Source organism: Mesocricetus auratus, unplaced genomic scaffold (genome assembly GCF_017639785.1).
Source record: "Mesocricetus auratus isolate SY011 unplaced genomic scaffold, BCM_Maur_2.0 Super-Scaffold_6730, whole genome shotgun sequence".
Lineage (NCBI taxonomy): Eukaryota > Metazoa > Chordata > Mammalia > Rodentia > Cricetidae > Mesocricetus > Mesocricetus auratus.
This window is the reverse complement of record NW_024429184.1, coordinates 93,817,982-93,840,861: the sequence shown is the minus strand read 5'-3', so window position 1 is coordinate 93,840,861 and position 22,880 is coordinate 93,817,982. Positions and strand designations below refer to the sequence as shown.

The 22,880-nt window shown below is 51.9% G+C and overlaps 1 protein-coding gene across 3 annotated transcripts in view; it reads left to right on the top strand.

Annotated features, from left to right (window-relative positions):
• Positions 1–22,880, top strand: part of Camk2a (calcium/calmodulin dependent protein kinase II alpha) — a 62,065-nt gene extending 39,185 nt beyond the window's left edge. The window contains exons 13-19 of one of the 3 annotated variants that reach the window (XM_040741754.1): positions 359–399; positions 4,833–4,865; positions 5,808–5,856; positions 12,840–12,915; positions 15,270–15,364; positions 19,212–19,440; positions 19,689–22,880. In XM_040741754.1, the coding sequence (XP_040597688.1) occupies positions 359–399; positions 4,833–4,865; positions 5,808–5,856; positions 12,840–12,915; positions 15,270–15,364; positions 19,212–19,440; positions 19,689–19,692 (527 nt within the window). In that variant the 3' untranslated portion in view covers positions 19,693–22,880. Of the gene's footprint in view, positions 1–358; positions 400–4,832; positions 4,866–5,807; positions 5,857–12,839; positions 12,916–15,269; positions 15,365–19,211; positions 19,445–19,688 lie in introns of those variants that run through there. The other 2 variants (XM_040741755.1, XM_040741756.1) reach the window with 2 other exon arrangements.

Here is a 22,880-nt window from a genome sequence, read left to right as displayed (position 1 = left end):
TCCAGCTGCGGACCTCTGAGTTGGCCACCAGCAGCACTGATGACAGGGATCCAGAGGGAATCCCCAGGCTCAAACAGCAACCCCACAGTCCCAGGACACGTTGGACACCTCTCCAAGCCCCGAAGTCACAGGGCTATCCCCGAGAATCGCAGGCCCACTCTGCTGGGCTGTTGAAGAGGGAGTGGAAGGAGGAGGAAGAGGAAGCCTCTCTGTGGTGGCCAAGCCAGCTCTGTTCCCAGACAGCCTACCCTCCACCACCCGCGGCCGCTCTGCTGGGCGCTAATGCTGCTCTTCCTCACCCTGTGGGCCCTGGTGCCCTGCCTGGTGTTGCTAACGCTCTACTTTCTCTCCTCCACAGGAGGGAAGAGCGGAGGGAACAAGAAGAACGATGGTGTGAAGGTAAGTCCCCAGGAGCCCGCAGGCCTGTCCCCTGGCAGAGACCTGCTGTCAGGCCTTGGGCAAGCCCCGGCCTCACTAATGGTGACATGTCAGATCCAGGGCCAAGCAATCCCAGAGCACCCAGATTGTGCTCCAGGGCCCACCTCTCCCACGGTTGCTGGGAGCAGACTGGAGACGGCAGGTGGCCTGGGTTGCCCGGAGCACAGTAAAGGGGCAGATCTCGATGAAGCCTCTGGGGGCCCTACGGGGCTGCGGAACTGTAACAAGAGGACACAAAAGGGACAGAAATGGTCACTAAGGCAAACTCATCCGGCCCACGTGTGAGGGACTGGACGGACCTGGCCTGTGCCTCCACTAGTGTAGCCTGTAATCCATGGAGAATGGGCAGTTACTTCACCAGGCTTTGGGATCCAGAAGGCCCTCTTCTCCACCAATGCCTGTCCCCTGTGCCCACCCCGATGCCCAAGCTACCTCTCTCCACGCCCCTCTCTGGCCCCTCTTTCCTGTTTCTTCTCACTTCTCCCTCTGATGTCTGGGGCCTAGTCCCTTTGCTCTCTGCAGCCCTCCCTGCCCCCCGGCCCCCGGCCCCGCTACCTGACTGCCTCACAGGGTCTCATCTCTGGAGACCGCCTTATTCTGGGACGTTGGAAGGTGTGAGGTCCTGAATGGCCACCCAGGCCATTCAGGGTGTGCTGGCGGCTGCACAGCTTCTATTAGAATGGCTATGGACTGCCTGGGACTGCATGGGGAGAATCTGGGCTGGGTGTGAGGCCAGAATTGGGCTTCCCCTTTGCCCATCGCCTTCTTAGGTGCCTCAGATGGGATGTGGACTTGGTGATAATTTCTAAGATTTCAGCTCTGGAAACATGCCAAAGTGCAACCTTTCTCCCAAATCTAACCATTCTCCCTTCTCATCTTGTGTGCTTGAGGGCTGTGGCCACATGCTGTGTAGTGACGCTTGGTCAGCGACAGACTTTATATGCCATGGCGATCCTCAAAGACTACAGTGGAGCCGTGAAGTTCCTATTGCCCAGCAGTTTTACTGTACCTTTCCCCCACTTTTTCCTTCCCTTTCCTTTTTGTGATATAGGATCTCACCGTAGAGCCCAAGCCAGCCTCAAACTCTCTGTTTTTGGCCTGGCCTCCAGGGGGCTGGGATTATAGGTGTTCACCCCTATGCCAGGCTTTGTCGTACTTAGACATGCTTGGATTTGTTAAGGTGTTTAATACTTACCATGCATTACAGATGTGTGCTGGTTTCAGTATAGAAACATGCTGTGTGGATTTGGAGCCTTGGAGCACTAGAGATGTCATAGGCCCTAAGGTCACTGTATGATACCTGCATAGTGACATGATTTCTCATAACACATTTCTCGGAATATGTCCTTGTCATTAAAAAAACACATGATTATACACAGTATTGGATTATTAGACAAAAATCAATGCTTTTCAAAATGAATTCTTTGGACCCAAATACTCTGGGGAGGTTCCTCTGGCAGCAGATGGAGTCGAGGAGGACTAGATAGGAGAAGACCCAGTTTTTAAAGTCCTGGGATTCTTGCAAAATCAACAACTTCAATGTAAAGTCATCGGGGTTTCGCTTTCTCTCGAAAACAAATCATGCTCAGGAAAGCACTTGTACACCTCAGACGAGAAGTTAACACACAGTTGCCATAGAATTAACACACATGTTATGGTGGACTCTGGTCTGCTGTCTGAGTGTCCTTGAGCCAGGTTTTGCTCCCAACCTGAAATGGGTGATAGAGGCATGTACTACAGGAGACTGCGGCTCTAAAGTGCCCGGGCACCCTCTCCACCCTCCATGTGTAGATAGAGGTGCCCTGGCTCTGCCTGGCTCTTGGATTGGTCCTGGCAGTTGGTTGAAGAGCCCCTGGGTTGGGGTCAGGAGAGGCTCATGTTGGGCCAGGGTTAGGGCTGACACTTGAGATCCAGCTGCTCTCGCACAGAGGCAGAAGGTAGGAATGGCCAAGGCTAAGAAGCACTTAGAGCATGATGCTCTGCTGGTCACCAGGCTTCTTTCCAGAGAGCACAGCTGGACAAAATGTCCCTGCTTCCTTCAGGGTAGGGCACACCCTATGTGACTTCTTAGGGCGGCCTAGATGTGGATGAAGAGAAATTCAAAGGTTGTCCCTAGTCTAGCCACTTCCTTCCTTTCCTAGAAACGGAGGAGAGAAGAGTAATTTGGGTCTGGCTTGGAACTTGGGGAATGGCTCGCTATACCTGACTCCTCCATGGAGTGGAGTGGGCAGCAGGGCTTCAGGAGGTGACAGTGACATGCTCTCAAATCCTCAAGTCAAAAAGCCATGGGGTTGGATGGGAGCCTCATTGTTCCTTCTTTCCAGGGGTTGGTCCTGGTCCTGCCATCTCTACCAGGAAAGTAGATGTTTGCAAAGGTTGGTGACATGGCCTCACCAGAGAGACCCCTGGGAGTTGCATCATGCAGACACACACCCAGCTTAAGGGGAGGACATCTGTGCTCTTTCTACAATCGTGTGCCTGTTCAGCCACCAAGGGAGGAGCTGCTGGGCCTGAGTGACAGGAGCTTCTTGAGCCTTTACAGGCTTCTCAGGGCTGAGACTGACTATACTGCTGTTCTGCAACCCTTGCCAACCTTGGGACCAGTTTCCTTTGTGGTTTAAGAGAGGCAACTCGACCTTTGCTGACAGCCCCTTTTCAATGCCACTCTCAAAAGCTGGTCGTCCTCACTTGTCATTCTGGGAGACAGGATCTCTGTCCTCAAGAAGCAGTGTCCAGCCCTGGCCTCCTTTAGGCCTTGGTTTCCATAGGAGGAGCCCCCTTCTCCCCCTCACCTCACTCACTGCCCTGTTGGTGTCCCATCCGTGCCGTTGTTGACTCCCCCATGTCCCATCCTGTCACTGTACGTCCGAATCTGACGCAGTCTCTGCTCTGTGTTTCCTTTTCATGTTCCACCTGGAACCTTCTGGCCCATGGGGGTCTCCTTGAGTTTCTGCTGACAACTGAGCTGTATGGGCCTGTCCCTCTTCCCTGCACACTGTCTGGCCAAGCTGCAGCCATGGAGGGAGGCCAGCATAGAGGAGAGGAGAGGAGAGGAGAGGAGAGGAGAGGAGAGGAGAGGAGAGGAGAGGAGAGGAGAGGAGAGGAGAGGAGAGGAGAGGAGAGAGGAGAGGAGAGGAGGAGCAGTTGCAGTGTTTTGCAATGAAGCCACACTACCCAGGGACTTAGGAAGGTGGGCATTCATGCCTCGTGAATACCTGAGATAGAAACATCCAATGAGGTATATTGCCCAGTGTGTGTTTGGGGCCGTGGTTAAAAGACACGCGTTTAGGCCCTAGCATTACAAATGCCTACTAGATTATAAAAGCAGGAAGCCCTAAATCTAACTTGAGTCTCTCAAGGCATATCTAGTTCTCACTGGAGGGAACTTTAAGTCTCTCCTTCACTTTCTTCATGGGCTTGTAGGCAAGACCCCTGGCTCTCAGAAGGGAGGGATCTAAGATAACCTGTACCTTTGAGGAGAGAATGTTTGGAGTCCTGGGCAGAAGTCCCCAGCACCTGTGTTTTCCTTAGCACAGCTATTGACTTCTGAGAGAGCCTATGAAGACTGCCCGCCTCTTAGGACCCCCATTTGTCTTCTCTGGATGTAAGTGTCCCTCAGCCCTGGCTTTGAGGACTGAGTGAAGGAGAAGCAGCCCGTTGTTCCTGCCCCTTTCCCTGACCCCAAAGCTAGCACACGGATGGTGCAGTCCACAGAGATTAGATTAGGTCAACTGTCAGAGCCACCAGACTCAGGTTCCAGACTTCTGACTGTGCCTCAGTTTCTCTATAAGCCTAAAGGAGCCAAATAGCACAACCGCTGAGAGGCTGTGAACCCAAACAGGATGGCAAAGGTGCCCCCGGGGTCACCTGAGAGTGTTCTTGAAAGTGGACTAGTCCCGCCAAGACTTAATCAAAGTCCTTAGAGGGGACCTGCTTCTGTGTAGGGCTCAGTGACAGAGAAGCTGCCAGGTATACATAAGGCCTTGGGTTTCAGAAGGAACAAAAATAAAAAGGCAAGTCTCCCCAGTGACAGGATGCCTGGAGTGGGGTCTGCTTAACCAGACATGCATGGAGAGTCTGGGGCTCATGTCCACATCTGAGCACCCCACTGCCCCCTAAAAAGAACAGACAGTCAGCATCTAAGAGCCAAGACAAACTTTCCTGTCAGAGTGAGGCATGGTAGACCGCCCTAGTCGAAGGCAGGCTTGGCCTCAAACTTGGATGTTAGATTGGTAGAGCCAGGTACAGGTGTTTGAGGACCCAGAGCTTGCCAAGCTACATGCTGACCAGAAAGGACCACACAGGACGGCCCTGAGGCCACCCTCCTTCCCAACCTCCCTGCTGTTTTCACGCGGTGTCTTTTCCTGTCCCATCTCTTCTCCTTGTTTTTCCAGAAAAGAAAGTCCAGTTCCAGCGTTCAGTTAATGGTGAGTGTCCGCCGTCTCCCAAACTCCGGTAAATGCTGGGCCTCAGACCCCCGCTCCCTCGCTCCTGCCTCCCTCCTGCAGGCTGCACAGGAACCCGGGGCGGGGAGAGAGTGTTCAGGGCATGCGTGGTACGTGTGCCTTGTGCGACAATATGTGTGTGTTGTGTGTGTGTGTGTTGTTTGCGTGTTTCTGTTGACACGTCCAATTCCACGGCCCAGACCAGCAGGCCAACAGCAGATCCAAGGCCTTCCTCCAGTCCAAAGGTGGATTTGAACCAAGTCCAGCCCTTGGCTTCTTGCTTGTCCCACGCCCTCTGCTCAGGAGCTCATCTCAGGGCTTGGTTTGTGCCTTTGCTGCTAGGGTGGGGCTCGGTTTGGCCAAAGCAGCAGACATCACGGAGGCTCCTTGAGCTTGGGCAGGCCACCCAGCAGAGGAACCGCAGCCCTGCCTCTGTCAAGAGTGCCAGGGGTGACACGGTGGCCCACGCCCCTCGTCTTCTGGTTCCATGGCTGTCTCGGTTGCGCGGTTTTTCTCCCCTCTGAAAAGCCCACCCTCTCTCACACTGGGCCTGCCTCTCTCCTTCTTCTTTTCCTGCCGGTGTGTGTATTCCTCACCCCGTCCTGTGGCTCCCATGGTGTCTTTCTGCTCTTCTCACCCCTTCTTTGTCCCCCGAGCAGAAAGGACCCAGGAAGCCCCTCTCAGTCCTCCTGAGAGGCCGGGGATCTCCTTGCAGGTACCGCTTCATAGGGGCCCCGCCTCAGCCACCTGCTTAGCTGGGTCCCCTCAGGCTGGAGGGTCTGGTAGGAGTTGTCTAAAGCATCCGGACGTCAGAGCCTGGGAAGCCACAGAGCCCAGCGAGTCACCAGGCAGCCAGGTCGCCAACCTGACCCAGCCCCTCCCTCCGTCAGACCCTCCTCACCGCCTCCCTCTTCTCTTTGGCAGGAGTCTTCCGAGAGTGCCAACACCACCATCGAGGATGAAGACACCAAAGGTAGGGTGGCCTGCCCAGCAGACCCCTCACGGCGGCTCCCACCGCCATAGCCTGGATTTTGCTTCTCATAAACAGGACATGGCTTCCCTGGACAGTGCCCAGCACTGGGGGTACTTAAATTATTGTCTGGATTTATTTCACCACCTACTAGAGGGGAAAAAAATAACGTTTAAGCCAGAGACACATAGGAACACCATAAATTTTCTTTTTGAAATAAGTCATTTTAGTTTTTTTTTAAAACTGACTTCATTTTTAAAACATGAAGCAATAAGAATAAAGGAGTAGAAAACAAAACCCAGAAAGTTCAGTCAGCTGGAGCATGTGAAGTCAAAAACCAAAGACCAGCTAAACTACAGATGCAGGGTTTTGTAGCTCATGGCCGATTGTTCTGAGAGGCGCCCCGGTCAGCCAGCTGGGGTGCCACGGCTGCAGTCACAGTGCATGGAGAGACAGCAGAAGCTGTGTGAGCAGAGACCTGCATGCTGAAGCCTGGGCTCGTAGCACCCCAGCAGATGGATAAGGGAGCAAAGAGCTCTATGTGAACAGGAGTCCTGAGAAAGGAAATAGCAAGATGACCTGTCTTCGGTTCGTGGACACTTGTTAAATAAACCGAGGGTTCCCTCTGGACCAACAGGTGCTTTGTGTACAATCTGCAGCCTGCAGGCCACTTGTGGCCAAGGATAGCAATGAACATGTCCCAACACAAAATCACAAACCTACTTAAAGCATGACATCTTTAAAAGATTCATTTAATTTTATGTGTATCAATACTTTGGCTACATGTGTAAGCGTGCTGAGTGCTTGTGTGGTACCCTCGGAGGCCACAGGAGGGCACTGGACTCTCTGAAAATGGAGTTATGCATGTGAGCATCCATGTGGGTTGTAGGAACTGAACCTGGGTCTTCTGTCCATCCCTCCAGTCCCCAAAAGTGACTCTTTCTGTTTTGTTTTGTTTATTTAACTTTTGTGGCTGTATTGCGTAGTTCTTGCTCACGAACATTGCCGATGATAACATTATTTCACAGTGTGAAAAGAGCAGACCTAGAGCAGCGGTTCCCAACCTTCCAAATGCTGCAACCCTTTAATACAGTCCTTCATGCTGTGGTGACCCCCAACCACAAAATTATTTTCGTTGCTACTTCATAACTGTAGTTTTGCTAGTGTTACGAATCATAAGGTAAATATCTGATATGCAGGACATTTAATAACATGACATTTAATATTGTCGCGACCCACAGGTTGAGAGCCACTGACCCAAGGCTCCCCACAGTCTCACAACTTACCCTTCCATGAACCCTCTTCCCCAGCCGAGAATACAGAATGGAGAATTTGGGGAACCTGGCTAGAGGTGGGGCTGGGATCTGGCCCCAGGCAGTCTGGATCCTGGCGAGCAGATGCAGGCCTCGGGGGAGGTATTCTGGGGAGGAGCAGTGTGCCGAGATTCTGCCCAGGAAAACACAGATCCTTGATGGGTAGCAAAGTCCTATGGTTCCTCCTGCACCAGTACTCTCGCATTTCCCAACTCAGCCGTCTGCAGGCTTCGGAAGGAGCCAGAGAGATCCCGTGGGGAGGGGTTGTTGAAATACAGAAAAGGGTTGCTGGCCTGGAGGAATCTCAGCTGTACTGGTTGAGACAATTTTTCTTTTCTTTCTTTTTTTTTTTTTTAGGGTTTTAGATATTTTGCTGGTGTGTGTGTGTGTGTGTGTGTGAGTGTAGTGGCTTGGTGACAGAGCGCTTGCCTAACATGCAGGAGCCCTGAGTTTGATCCCTAACACTGGGGGAAAAGGAGATTGTGTTTATATGACAAGCATTTTATAATGTAATGGGGTGCGGGGTGCAATGGAGGGCTTGCAGGCAGTTTTCATGCAGTGTGATCGCTGTCTGATCTTGCAGGGACCTGCGAGAAAGTCTGTCTGTCGATGTCCCTGTCTGGTCATTCCCAAATTGTTGGGGGAAGCCAGTAAATGGTTCTCTGTCATGGCTCATGGACAACCTTGCAAATGTATTCTCTTAGAGAACTGCCTGCTAGCATTCGCTCATCATTCAGTCACTGAGTCTGTCCTTAGGGCATGCCCAGCCCTACCCCAGGTCTTAGGTCGCTTCTTTGACGGTCACCATACGGGAGACTCTCAGCCCCAGTGTGAAGAGACGGCCTTAGCTCAGGTAGAGACCATGGAGGTGATTGGGCTCTGTACTCCATTGGCTGGGTGACCTTTGGCAACTTATTCAACCTCTCTGAGCCTGTTTCCTTAATAATAAACAGGTTATGATAATAGTCCCAACTTCTGATGTTCCTGTGCAGATGGAATGACAGCTGCACATACTGTACACGCACAGCATTTGGCATGCGGTGATTGTTTAAAGAAATCTTCATTTCTTTTTTTTTCTAACTGGAGTTTGTGGCTGAGTGACAGGAAGCCCCATGGCATTTTCTTGGAGTGTCAATTTGATTCAAACACTATTTTAAGACAAATATTTTTATGTTAAACAGACAGAATATTTGGAACGGAATACAAAATGTGTGTGTACTGGTAATGTAAATAGGAGCTGTCAGTGATCTATTCCACCTGGATGGTGACTGCGGGCTATACCATGAGGCCTCGCATTTGCAACAACCTCCTCCCCTATACGGGATCCGGGAAACAGTGTGTCTCGGATTTTAATTTGCTTCTCCCCCTTTATGTAGAGGGAGGAAAGGCCCACATGGGTTATGGTGTTAGTTATTTTTCCTGTTACTGTGGCAAAATAGTCTGTCAAAAGCAATTTAAGGAAGGTTTGTTTTGGCTGGTAGTTTGAGCACACCATCCATTGTGGTGGGCAGTCATGGCTGTGGGAGTGTAAGGCAGAGGGGTCGTTGAACTTGCAGTCAGAAGACGACAACAGTTGGGAAACAGAGGCAGCTGCCCAGGAGACAGCAGTTGGGAAACAGAGGCAGCTGCCCAGGAGACAGCAGTTGGGAAACAGAGGCAGCTGCCCAGGAGACAGCAGTTGGGAAACAGAGGCAGCTGCCCATGCTCGGCTCCATTTTTCCTTTCCAGTCAGGCCATGGGATGACGCCACCCACATTCAGGGTGGACCTTCCCTCTCCAGGAGAACCTTTGTGGAAATGCCTTCAGGGCCACCCTCAGGGGTGTTTCTGTGGTAATTCTAAATCCTGTCCATTTGAGTATCATGATTAACCATCATGGTTACTAGCTGAAGACCTGGGAACCTGTTCCCTGCCCAGCTTCCCCTCCTCATGTATGAGGAGGTGTTCTGAAAGTGGTTCCCTGGAAGAGTAGAGAAAAGCCCTTATATCCAGCCCCACCCCTACCCCCAGCTCAGAGGAAGATCCCAGAGTACCATGCTCTTTTCTGACCTTAACCTGTTAAGCCTTCTTACCAAGTGAGAAGAGTAGTCAGCTTGGTGGACTCTGACCCAGTGTTACAGTTAATTGGAAATGTGATCGTCAGAGCATCCCAGAGGGAAGGAAGGGACTCGAGAGTTCGGACTTTGGGCAGGGCCCTGCTCTCTGAGCTGTGCCACGCTCTGCCAGGGTTCCTCTCCATGCCCTGGCCTCCGAGTGCAAACCTGTTCTCTCTCCACACTAAAGAGCTTCTCCTAGAAGATGGGTAGACACTAGGAAGTGTTAGTCAGGAGTGTAGGCCCCAGCTGAGTGTTGTGTCATCTTAAGAGAGTTTTTGTTTGTTTGGTTTTGGTTTTGGTTTTTTAAGACAGGGTTTCTCTGTGTAACCTTGACTGTCCTGGAACTCATTCTGCAGACCAGGCTGGCCTCAAACTCATAGAGATCCTCCTGCCTCCCAAGTTTTGGGGTTAAAGGCTTGCGCCGCCACTACCTGGCCAAGAGATTTTCTTAATCTCTATAGGCCTTGGTTTTCTTATCTGTAGAGGAATATTCCAGATCATCTGGGTGAGGAGACTAGCCAGCGGTATGAAGTAAACAGCTGGAAAAATGCTTGCAAAGCAATAGGAGCTGCTGGAGTTCTGGGAAGTTCCCTATCCAAACGGCCTTCAGCTCCACAAGCACCAGGCTCCCACCAGGTCTTCCATCCCAGAGAACAAAGCCTGGGATATTCTGGGAAAACTCGGTGTCCTGGTATCTGATGGCATAACCAAGCCAGGTCCACCTAGCAGTGAATTCATGAAAGTACAATGTCCATTGTGACTGCAGACCTAATACTGTACCGTCTGTGACCTTGTGTCACAGAGAAGAGGCCTGGTCAGTGGAGGATGGAGACTGGGGACCCCAGGAAGCAGAAAGAGGAGCTCCTACGTGTAGGAGTTTTCAGAGGTAAACTTCAGCCTGGAAGGCCCCAAGCCCAGGAGGTACACATGGTCAGGTCTGTCTAACAGAGTGGTGGTCGCTGCAGCCCGTAACTCCAGTACGACTGTGTCCTATGACTTAGACATCCAGGAAGCACGCGGCCCATCTGGAGCCTTGATACGGGGCTTGGACAAGCTTCTGCTTCCCAGTTTGCAGATGACAGGTATGACGGCTGTTAGTGAGTGCCAGGCCTAGCTCTGATTCTTGAGTTCAGATACTATCACTCAAATGATGCATTGATATTTTATGCGTGGAACACAGGTGCTCCCAGGTAGGGCCTGCAAGTGAACACTCTTTCTACTGATTCTCAGAATAACCTGAAAATGTAGGTACTACTGCTACTTCCATTATCTGTATGGGGAAACTGAGCTCCAAGGCAGTCCCTTGCAGCTATGGGGTGACGGAACAAGAATCTAAGCCTGGGGAGTTTGACTCCAGAGCCCAAGGTCTGGACCACTTTGCCACACTCCTTGTGATGGCAGCAAGAAGCAGCCTGCAGGAGGAAGGATGCGAAGGGGACACTCGTGGAAGGACATGCTGGAGGGTCCCAGGGCACAGGCGAGAGCTCGGCTTCCACAGCCTGTAAGGAGTACATGGGTTTGTTCTGCATTGTCCCCTCTGGTCCCGTGGAGGAGTGGCTAGTCTGCAGTCCCTGCTGGCAAAGCCCACTTGTCCCATGACCCATCTCTGCTTTTGCAAAGGATGGTAGAGCTGACCAGGAGCCCAGGTTCTAAAACCCCTAAGAACAGGTGTAGAGGCGACTTGGGCAATTCCAGAGACAAGGCAAAGATGACAGCCAAGACTCTGCTTTGGAACCATCTGCTCATTCATTCGTTCATTCATTCATTCATTCATTCACTCTTCATATGTGTATTGGGTACAACTTCTGTCCCCCGTGGGCTCCTGAAAAAAGGAGAACGACCCTAATGATGGATGACACTCATGACCTGATACACATTCCCAGCATGGGAGATTCCAACCAATCAGGGCAAGCTGGCTGAGAGCTCTGTGGTGACTACGTTGCTGGAACATTGTTCCCTCTGCCAAGCACACACTACATGCCAAGGGCTATGCTAGGTAGAGATGTGGGAAGAGTTCAGTTGTGGTGTGAAACTCCACAGGCTGAGTCCCTGGCCACAGCTGTGCACACTCACTTGCTCAGGCTATACTGTAGCCTGGAGGGGTCATGCCAGCTCCAGATTTCAAGGAAGCCCTGGCCCCACCTCCATTGGCTGGCACCGAGTTTAGAGACAGGTAGTGAGTGCCAAGCAGCTGTGTGGGGTTAGTGTTATGAGAACATGGGGTGCAAACATGTGGGCTGAGTCACCAGAGTCCCCTAGAAAAGGTCCTGGGCAGTGAGCCATGCCCGTGGGCAAGTTGTGAGCCTCACCAGGCCTCTGTTTCCTCAGTAGTTCAGAGAGGAGTTTAGGTTTCTGGCCTGCAGCTCTTCCAGCCTGGATGCCCTCAGAGTCCGTCTCCCCTGGGTCTGAGATGGGAGGCTGAGGCAGCGTAGGCAGCTGGCAAGAAAAAAGGCAAGTGGGAGATTCCCCCAGGCTTGGTTCTGAGGCTGGGAGATGCCGAGACCCGCTGGACCACTCCCTGGCAGTGTGACCTCTGCCTCACCGCGGAGTGGCCGGGTTTGGGGGAGAACTGGAGGAGGGAGAGGGTCCGCCCAGGACTCACTAAGACGCCATCCGTTCGGCTGCACTGGGGCCCAGATTCCTTCATTATCGAGGGTCAGTTGTCTGTGCTCCCTGCTTGTTAGGGGTCTGGGGAGCAGGGAAGGCAAGCAGAAGTGTGGGCTGTGCTTACCGTGAGCACCTGCCGTGAGACGGGCTTCCTGCTCCCTCCCACCCTCAGACAGCTCTGGGAGGAGGACACTTTCTCTCCCTCCATCTGACAAGCCAGTCAGTCTTGTGGCCCTCAGCCACCACAGCCCACAAGGGCCCGAACCGGGGTTTGGATATAGTTCTGTTTTGAATTGAAACCCGAGTTTTCGGCGCTACCAACTAGCTCTCAGTGAATCTCGTTCCGCGGGTGGGAATGCTGGGGGGTCAGGCATCCACATATCTAATAAGGGGGCTGGCCCCTAACCCTCTTCCAGAAAATCAGCTTTTGTTTTTCAGAAAACAGTTAACCCCAGAAGGTTCTAGACAACTCTGCCAGAATCTTACAGTCACTCAGATTGAGCGAAAACTGCCCAGACAATAAGGGATGAGTATCTTCAGAGGCACTCCTCTGTTTGCCTGGGGGGGAGCCCTGGCTTGTGGAAGCCAGTAATCAGGCAACATGTAGCATTGCTCTGATTCCCATGGCAAATCAAGATGGCTATTTTGGAGTAAAAAACCGGCTTCAAACAAGACCTAGAATCTGAATGCTCACCATGGTGTTTGGAGGTCAAGGCTGCCAGCTGAGGTAATGCCTCTGCCTTCTGTAGCTCCTGGAACTACACTTCCCCCACTTCGAGCCTCAGCCTCTTGTGTGAAATGGGGCTAATGGTGTCTCTCCCCCAGGGACAACAAAGGGTGGGTGAGATCATCTATACACAGTGTCAGATCACCTCAGAGCCTGCCTGGCACATGCTGGGGACTCGGAAGCTGGTACTTGGCCCTTCCTGACTGTCACTGTTGTTATTATTGTGTCCCCTCCTACCTTACAGTGCGCAAACAGGAAATTATAAAAGTGACAGAGCAGCTGATTGAAGCCATAAGCAATGGAGATTTTGAATCCTACACGTGAGTTAGCCAGGCTCATTCTGCATGCTCTGCCTGGATTGGGCTCAGGGGTGCTAACCGTGGGTGACGAGCCTACTCACTCTGCATGTGCTGCGAATGAGACGGAACCCCCTTCTGTTCTGTTTTGTTCTGTTCTGTTCTGTTCTGCACGCAGCCTGGTGCTCATACACTTACCTGTTCCTCTCCCTGCCAGCCTGATCCCAGGAGGAGCTCCAATAAAGCTGCTTTGTCTCCCCCACTCCCCAGAAGAAAGGTGGTCTGTGCCCTCGCATGGAAAGGAGGGAATGGAGACAGGCCCTTCTCCATCCTGCCCAGCGGGTCTGAGTACTTTCCCTGGATAGTCACAGGTCTTTGACCTCAAATGAGCAGGGACACAGGGACCCAAAGGGTGTACACCATCAATGAGCAAGAGTTAGAAAGTAAACCTTAAACTTTCTGGGGAATAAGGCACACAGTCTTAAACAGAATAACCTCTGCTTACACACCTGCTCCAGCCCATGGAGGGGCGGCTGTGTGCATAAATTGGGCTTTAGCGCCCCCCAGTGGTCATCACACTGCCTGGCCTGGAGAGAATGGATGTTTTAGGTGTAGACATTGGTATTTTGACCAGGGCTGATGGGGACTGTCTGGACCTGGCAAGCCCACACCTACTTTTTGTTGGGCAAAATCTTCCAACCAAAACAGAGTGACCCTTTTGCCTGTGGGGCTAATGTGAGGTAGGAACAGCCTGGCTGGCGTGATCTCAGGCCACCTGAAGCTGCATTGTGCATTCTAACCATTCAGTCATTGGAAAGTCACTGGCTCTCTCTGGAGGAACAAGGTACTCGAGAGGCATATGTGAAAGCCCAGGGTCCTCACATACTATACATAGGCTTGTACGTGCACTTGCATGTACACAAGTTATAAGTATATGCAGAAGGCGTGTGTACAGGTGGGCGTGCCAGAGCTTAGCATGGAAGCAGGCTCTGTCACTAGTCTTTTTGAGTAGCCCTAAAGATGCTTGGTCAGGATAAATCAGGTCAGTGACTCTGCAAAACCACAGCCAGGGAGCAAAGAGCTTGTGAGGAGACCTCTCTGGGTGTCATGGGGCCTCCTCCTCTATAATGTTACAGGCTAGGATGGCATTTTCAGCCTGCTCTAGGCTCTGAAACTTCCCATGGCCTTCCTTGGGGCCTGTGGTGCCTGGAATATAGCCTGGCATGTTCCCTTAACTCCCTGAGCCCCAGCTTCTACATATGCATGACACACTTAGAGCAGATAGCCTTCGAGTCCTTCATGGATGCAAAGCCCAGACAACCCTTCATGACATCCTGCAGCAGGGGTGGACCTCAAGGCTCTGTTCATCTCAGGCAAGGCCGGGCCTGCTGTCCTCTTCTGAGATTTCCAGTTCTAGTGTGGACCGGAAGCTTAAGCCTGTGCAGGGGCATTTCCTGTCCCGGGCTTCTTTGCTATGGTCACAGGGGTTTATGTTGTACCTCAAAAAGTCCTCCAGGTTTGTAAATGGCTCTTCATTTGCGACCTTATATGCTTAGCAGTCACTCCGGAAGACCGACACCTGGAAGGGGTCAGTCAGCTGAAAACATACAACCTCCCTTTTTCCGAGGGTCTACCCAGCCTATCCTCTACTCTCTCCTCAACATCACTTCCTTAAAATGTATTATTTTGTGTGTATGGGTATTTTGCCTACACGCATGTCTATTGCTCGGTACCTGTAGAGGCCAGAAGAGGGCCTGGAGTTGCAGATGGCTGTGAGCCACCATCGAACGAGGTCCTCTGGAAGGACCACCAGTGCTCTGAACTGCTGAGCCATCTCTCCAGCCCCATGGACAGCAGCTTAAGACTCTTTCCTCATGTACAGCAGAGGCACCCGTCAGGGTGCTCCAGCCATAGGGTGGTCTTGTCCAAATTAGTTCAATGCACCTCCTCCACGTACACACCTGACTTGGGGAGCTGAGGTCCCTTGTTGGAAAGGAAAAGGCACCTTACTCCTACACCCCAAGAGACACGTTAGGAAAAGCCCCTTGGGTCACTGCTGGGGAGAGTGTAGTATGGAGAATTAGGAGCAGGCTGCTTAGCATGACTGCTTCACCCCCTCCTGGTACTCTTCGCTCCCAGAGGGACACACACGCTGGTGACCTTGTCATCAGTAAGTAGGAAAACCAGGGCCTGAACTTGGGCTTCCTGGATGTAGCCCGCACCCCCTAAGTCCTGCTCCACACTCGACGGTGTGCAAATTCTTCCTTTGTTGGTCCCTCGAGGAAGGTGTGGGCATTCCCATTCACCGGCTCACCCTCCAGGGGACAAGGGGAAGTCATCTTCTCAGACCCTTGTCTCCTCTGGTTTCCTTCCTCCAGGAAGATGTGTGACCCCGGGATGACAGCTTTCGAACCCGAGGCCCTGGGGAACCTGGTCGAGGGCCTGGACTTTCATCGATTCTATTTTGAAAACCGTGAGCAATCCCTTCTCTCTGGGGTGCGTGTTGTCTGACCTCCTTCCTGGATGGCACAGCAGGGTGACGGGCAGGGCCTCAGGGGCGGCTCAGGAGCCAGTGAAGAGGAAGATCCCATGAGGACAGGGGTTGGTACCTTCTTGATTCCCTCTCCATTGATTGCCAGCTGTCCTTCCTGTGGCCGAGGATGGGGTGAAGGCTGGGGTGGGTCCCCGAAGCCAAGGACACTTATGACAAGCTTCCTCAGCCCCCTCATGCCTTCTAGCCTGGGAGAGTTATGTGGACAGTCATTGTTCCCATTGGTAGACAGGGAGCCTTCACTAACTCACACGGCAAGTCACAATCATCTGGACGCTTGGGGCCATCCCAGCTGCCCAGTTGGTGACACGATGTCTCCTGGGTTATGATGCATATGACCTTGTAGATAGAGAGGGCCAGGGATTTCACACTGCTGTGCCCTGCCTGTGTGTCTAGGTCTCTGTTCTGCATGTCTGTCCTTCCTGGGCCTCTCCTCTGCAGGAGAGGTCTCAGAAACTCGCAACGAGGGTGGGCAGGGTGCTGAGCCTGGGACTGAGCCAGTGAGTTTCCCGCTTGTCTGTGTCTTACCCAGGCCAGGGGTCAGACAGGGACCAAGCCAAGGTTAGGATACGGAGGATGGACTCAGGAGTGGTTTAGTGAGCCTATGCCCAAATGACAGGTACAAGCCACACATATGCCTTCTGGTATTTCTAGGCATCACATATATTGCATTGACTCAATAGCAAGAAAATCCTTCCTGGTCAATTCTCACGGAGTTCACAGGCAGAGAAAGACTCAGTTCACTTCTGACAGTTCCCGATTTCCCTCTTTTTTCAAAGGGCACCAAGGGCCCAGATACCTTGCATGCAAGAATGACCTAACTATTTTCTCCTCACTGGATTTTCCGTTCCTTGTTTATTTTTGTGTGACCCATCGTCCGCTGACGGTAGTGTTGGCAATTTTTATTTACAATAATCCCATTAGGGCTGGAGAGAAGGCTCAGAGATTAGGAGTGTGTGCTGCTCTTTCAGAGGACCTGGGTTCAGTTCCCAGCACCATGTCATGTCATAATTGTAATTCCAGCTCCACAAGACCTAGCGCCCTCTTCTGGCTTCCATAGGCCATTGCGCTCTGGTGTACATACCAACCCCCCCCCAACAGCACAGAGACACGTAAAAATGAAACCTTAAAAAATAAACGAAGTAAACATATTATGAAGCTAACCAGGAAAACCGTTCCGTGACGTGAACACAGATGGTGCTCACATACGGTTTAACAAGCAAAGCGCAGGAGGTACGGCGGCGACTCAGGGTGAAGCCCAGTTCTGTCATTCGGAAAGACATTTCCACTGTGGCCAAGGGAGAGGAAGCCCCTAAGCAAGCTGCAGACTTAGCTCTGTCTCAATCTGGTGCCCTGCTTTTGCCGAGAGGGTCTATTCTGTCAGCATAGCAACAGGCATTCTCTCTTAAAAAAAAAAAAAAAGGAAAGGAAAGGAAGAAGCTAGCTACAATTCCTTAAAGAATTAGGCGGGATCCTGCAGGCTGAGTGATGGAGACTGAATTCTAGGAAGAGAGGAAGTTGGACCTTAGACCTCACTCTCATCCTGTGTGCAGTTCCCTACATCTGAGGACCACCAAAGCTGTCATTATACCTTTGACCTCTAGGGGCGTTGTTTCCAAGCTGCAGCCCTCTAGTCTCCCCAGAGCTGGGCAGAGACCAGGTTAAGTAAGGCTCAACTCCCCAGGTGCAGAGATCACCACCAAGAGGTCCAAATGCAAAAAGCCGTCTATGTTTCTAGTCTGCTCATGCAGCAGGCACCATCTCAGCACTGGCTCCGAGACCCTGTGCTGCTTAATCCTCTGGTTACTTGTAAGGAGGACTCACAGGGTGTGACCCAGTACAGCCTCTCACTCTGTAGAGCTCCCTCCCAACCGCCTGTCCTTTCTTGCCCAGCACCTGGTCCTGTCTCCCACCTTGTCCACAAGAATGATGTCCTGGAAGCTGCTAGTCTGGTCAAGTAATACCATATCATGTTAGAGTCCCTGGGATCCCAACCACGATCAACAGGGGCAAAGCTTGTCCCCCACCACTACCGATGCTAAACTGCCCCTTCTGGAATGAACCTGGGTTGTCCTAATCCAGCCACTGCAAGCTTGTCTTCTGTATTTTTTTTCTAAAAATTGACAGCTTGGACCAAGTCAGATAGTGGTTTTGGATTAGTTTTCCATACATGGTAAAGGACACATTGCCTGCATTATATTCAGGGACATTTAGGGAAGTCTCATGCACTCTGGGAAAGGGAACTTTGGTGACCTTTAGCCTCTAAGGCAGTGGTTCTCAATCTGCCTGATGCTGTGACCCTTTAATACAGTTCCTCATGTTGTGGTGACCCCAACCATAAAAGTTTTCATTGCTACTTCATAACTGTAATTTTGCTACTGTTATGAATCACAAATGTAAATGTCTGTGTCTTCTGATGGCTTTAGACGACCCCTGTGAAGGGGTCATTTGACAAGAAGGGGTCACAACCTACAGGTTGAGAACTACTGCTCTAAGTTTATTCTAAAAGTTTACATTTTCTGTGCCTGGGAGCTCAAAATTCCCAGTTTGTTGTTGTTTGTCAGAGACAATGACACACAATGACTACAATACTAAAGGATGCCTTTTTCTACAGCTTACAGTTTTCAGGGGATATGCAGTTTACAAATTTCGTTGGGTAACAGAATCAGAGTATGGGGATGGGGAGAATACTGGAGTTACAGGGTCTCAAACTGTGGCGTTGTGGGTAGCGTTAGAGACTCCACATTTGAGGCTAGCTGTTCACGCGGGCTACACTAGGGGAGGACCCAAGGGTTCTTCTTGTCAGAGTGAGAACCCAACGGCCTCTGTCTGCCCCTGAGTCACTGTGTTTCTGTGCTCTTGTTTTGTGTCTTGATGAGCAACTTGAGAGTTTCTAGAATACTATGGTGATGTTGAAAATGGAGGTGGGAACCGTTTCCAGGCACTCTGGTTAGTTGGCATGACAACAAGATCTTCTGGTGTCCCCCTAACCCTAGAAAGAGCTATGACCTCACTCCATGATGACCAGTACAACCCCCCTAAATTGAAGGTTCCATTTCCCCTGTGTCTGTAACTCAGCAGATGGCAATAGAGTTGATAAACAGGGTGAGGCACATCTAGCCTACAGACAGTTCGTGTAGCTTATGAGCTGTGTTACCTATGAATAACATAACAGTGGTCAAAGTGAAGGTTTTTCATATGAAAATCCAGAGAAATCTCCAGACTCTCTGGAGCAATAACGTGGGAAACACATGGTATCCAGAGGAGCTGTGGTCAGGGTGCCCTCGAGATGGGACAAGGCAGTCCCTGTCACTCCCTACTGTCTCCCCGATCCAGAGGTAGAGACTTGGCTGCCACCCAGCATCTTATACCCAGCTCAACCTCTATCATTTAAGTGCTGGCCTGGTCTCATTACCAACCTGTGATCAAGGAAAAAAATCAACCTTATCTGGCTCAGTAAATTGTCTGGGCTTCATGTTTTTGTATGTACAAGACACTAATTCTAAAATTCCTCTCTCCCCATATTTGAGCGATTTGGCATGGCTGAAGTCCATTGTACCTTACCTGAGATGTGGTATCCGGTTACTAGGTTACGTAGCAGTTCTGCTTGACTCTCAGGTAGTTGATCCCTGTCCCAGAGATCCCCCTACTGCATAGAGTCGGACAGAGGTGTCTCCCCTGAGAGGGCAGCTGAAGTCTGAGAGCAATGGAGAGGGGCAGGAAGCCCCCTGGGTTGCCTCGCCTCAGCCCCTCCCGTTCCTGCCTCCAGTGTGGTCCCGGAACAGCAAGCCCGTGCACACCACCATCCTGAACCCCCACATCCACCTGATGGGTGACGAGTCAGCGTGCATCGCCTACATCCGCATCACGCAGTACCTGGATGCAGGTGGCATCCCCCGCACGGCCCAGTCAGAGGAGACCCGTGTCTGGCACCGCAGGGACGGCAAATGGCAGATTGTACACTTCCACAGATCCGGGGCACCCTCCGTCCTGCCCCAGTAAGAATCGTTTCTTCTTGCGCCTCCAGGGGCGAGCTAAGGGCGTTGACCTGGTGCGGGGTAGGGGTGGAGGCAGTGGGGTACGCCCAGGGGAGCAGGCTGTTGCCTTTTGGCCCCGAATAACTACGAGACAAGACTCCAGCAAGGAGACTTTAGTTCCTGCAGATCCTGGGGAAAAGCTGGGTGGAAACCCTGGGAGGAGGCAGCATTGGTCATATCTAAGGTGGTGGGCTTACTGTGTCTTACAGTTGAAGGACCAGGCCGGGATCCCTGCGCTGTCGCATCGCAGAGATCCACTCTTTGTCCGTGGAATGTGGCTGCTGGTTCTCTCTTGGATTTTGTTGGAGTTCTCCCTGTCGTATCGCGCTGTCATTGCCATCTCTGTACCTGCATCATGAAAATCCGCTCCTTCACAAAAGCCATCGCAGCATCAAAGCAAATGGCCCGCTCTTTCCAGTCCGTCTCTCACTCTTACCCTCTTCCTGCCAGTGGGGACCTGCTTCAGGCTTGGCTACCCAGGATGCTGGCCCCAGGAACCCCCACCTCCCAGCCACTGTGGTTGGCCTGGCCTCGCTTTGGCTGCAGGTGAGGAGGCACCAGCTGTGTGTTTACCAGGAAGTGAGGAAGAAGAGGGCAAGTGTGACCCGGCCCCTCTCTTCCATCCCTCCTCTTCTGGGGTCCCCAGGGAAGCGCAGATGAGCTCCTCAATCTCCAAGCCAACTCCTTATGGGGGAGAGCAGGAGAGGAGCCAATGCCAGGAGCCCCGGCCTCGAACTGCTGCTCTCATCTGCTTCCCTCCCGTGCTGGCCCTGTGCCGACCAGACAGCCCACTATGGGAGCCGGGGTGGGCTCTCCCCTTCAGGCACCCCACTGACTGTTTCAGTCCTTCTGTGAAGTTCACCTCCAGTGTTAACCTGCCCCCTCCATGCTTCAACGTCCTTGGAGAATTCCAGCTTCTGTCTGAGAGCTGATGATGTTTCAAGGGCAGAGCAAGCAACATTTAGGTATCACTTCTACTTGGACGCATGCCTTTTTACAGCCAAACTTGTGTGTGTTTCGTAAATGGATTTTGCGTTAACGGGTATTTATGTGTAACTAAACCTCAACAAGAGTTGGATCAGGTTGGGAAGTGGGTGGGAAGAGGGATGAGGGGAAGTTTTTACTCTGTTCCAGATTTTTTGGGGGGTTCCTTTCTGAGGCGGCCTCACCACACCCCCCACCCCCAGGGAGCACAGCTTCCTTCCATTCTGGTCCCCAGGGTCAGCTGGCAGTATTTCATCCAGGGACAGCATGACTAACTCACAGTGAGCGAGTCAGGGCTGGGGAGGCCACCAGGATGGGAAGATTCAGACTTGGCATCCCGGAGCTGGAGTCCTCTCTACCATACTTCCCAGGAATTCTTTCCCCATATTTTTGTGCATCCCCCCAACCCACCCCACCCCACCCCCACTATCTCCTGAGCACGTATCCTCATTGCTTCTATTAACTTGGACAAAACAGACCACCAGAAATCTATTTTCCTACTTCCTGCTGAACTGGGCTGGCGTGCACTCTAGTGCACCTGCCTGCCTTCCTGCCCTCCCCCCCTGCCCTCCCTCCCTCCCGTTCTCTTTCTCTTCCTCTCTCTCCCTCTTCTTGGCTCTGATGTGGAATGCTGTGTCTCACCCACGGGGATCTCCTGTCTGCACCGTTTTCTTTGCATGACTTTATATGCAGTAAATATGTTGAAAAAAAAACAAAAACAAAAAAGAAGAAAAACACTCAACAAAATCAAATGACATGTTTTGGACAAAATAATAATAATGACATTCGAGGTTGTGTTCTGTGTCCACCTTGGAATCACGTTGCTGCCTCTCTGTGCTTTTGGTCTCGGTGTGGCCATGGTTTGCCAGCATGAGACACTGTCCCCTCTGGAGGATTCTAGGGGAGGAAGGGCTATGTGTCCAGGGGTTTGGAGACAGCATTGATTCTCTCAGCTCCTCTGAGGGTTGATTGGAGCAGAAGTGGAAGGGATGTTTAATCCAGAACTTTCTGGTATTCCCTTTTTCCCCCACATAGAGCTATGTACTGGGATCTTCTCTCAAGTCCTGGGGACAAGTGCAGGACAGGAAAGTGGCTGTGTTATCTAAGCCACCCCATTGGAGTCCTCTGCCCTTGGTAGACACTACTGCCCCAGGCCCAGGGATGGACCTTGGCCCTGCCCCAGAGCCAGGCTTCTCCATAAGGCCCAGTGAGCCCTCTGGTCCCAGCCATCCCTAGCCAAAGATAGAGGAGGGTATGGCCTTAACTAAGGATTGCTGCAATTACCAAGCAACATCTAATCCCTTATTCAAGCCTCAGTTTCTCCATCAGTGTTCCTACCCAGAATGATGGAGGATCAGACAAGGTGGCAACATGAAGCCCACCCCACTTCTAAGAGCCTGCTGGGTTTGTCACTGGCTGGCCTCCTTACGTGCCAGGCCTGGACAGTCACTGTCCTTTCCCTGCCTGGCCCTGTCTTCCTCTTTGGTGCCTGTCTGTTGCTCACCAGCAATGGGCTGCAGGGGAAGAAGGGTTTGGGGCGATTTGGCAGGCTTTGATTCTGGGCTCTCATGAGACCTGCTTTGGGTGAGTCCTTGCCCCTTGTGGGGCCTCAGTTTCCCCAAGCAGAAGATGCCCTGCCTTCCGTTGGCTAACATGCCCCCTGCCCACGATGTGCCTCTCACATGTGGGAGAGGTGGAGGCAGATCCCTACCCCAGTCTGAGATGGCCCGCTCGGCAGAGGCCGCTCCTGCGGGTGGGCAGCCAACCGGTGTAGACCTTGGGACACTACGATGACCCCAAGGTGGCAGGCAGGAGAACTGGCAGTAAAACAAAGACAAACAAACACTGCCCAGAGCCTACCCTCACCAGACAAGCTCCGTGCTCCTCCCAAATACCCTCCAGACAAAAAGAAAAGGAGAGAGAGAGAGAGAGAGAGAGAGAGAGGGAGAGAGAGGAGAGAGAGAGGAAGGAAGGAAGGAAAGAGAGAAAGAGAGAAAGGAAGGAAGGAAGGAAGGAAGGAAGGAAGGAAGGAAGGAAGGAAGGAAGGAAGGAAGAAGGAAGGCCAAATCAAAACTCAGGCTCTGGTCAGGGTTATAGGAAAGGCATCTCCAACCTTATGTGCCATAGCTCCAGTCCTGCCCCATGGCTTCCTGGCCCCCTTCAAAGGGTGACCCTTGGGGGAATATGTTTGCTAGGCTCCGTGCTGGTTTCTTTGTTCCTATATGTTTAGGGTTCTGTTTCGATTCTCTCTTCCTCTCTCTTTATTTCTTTTTTTAATGTGTGGCTGTGACTTGAATGACCACTGCTCAAACTTTCTGCTACTGGGGGTGGGGGTGGGGCTGGCAGGGTGGGGGAGGGGAGAAGAGGTGTCTGTTTTATTCTTAGTGTTTTCAGTGCAATAAATACCTACGAATTTA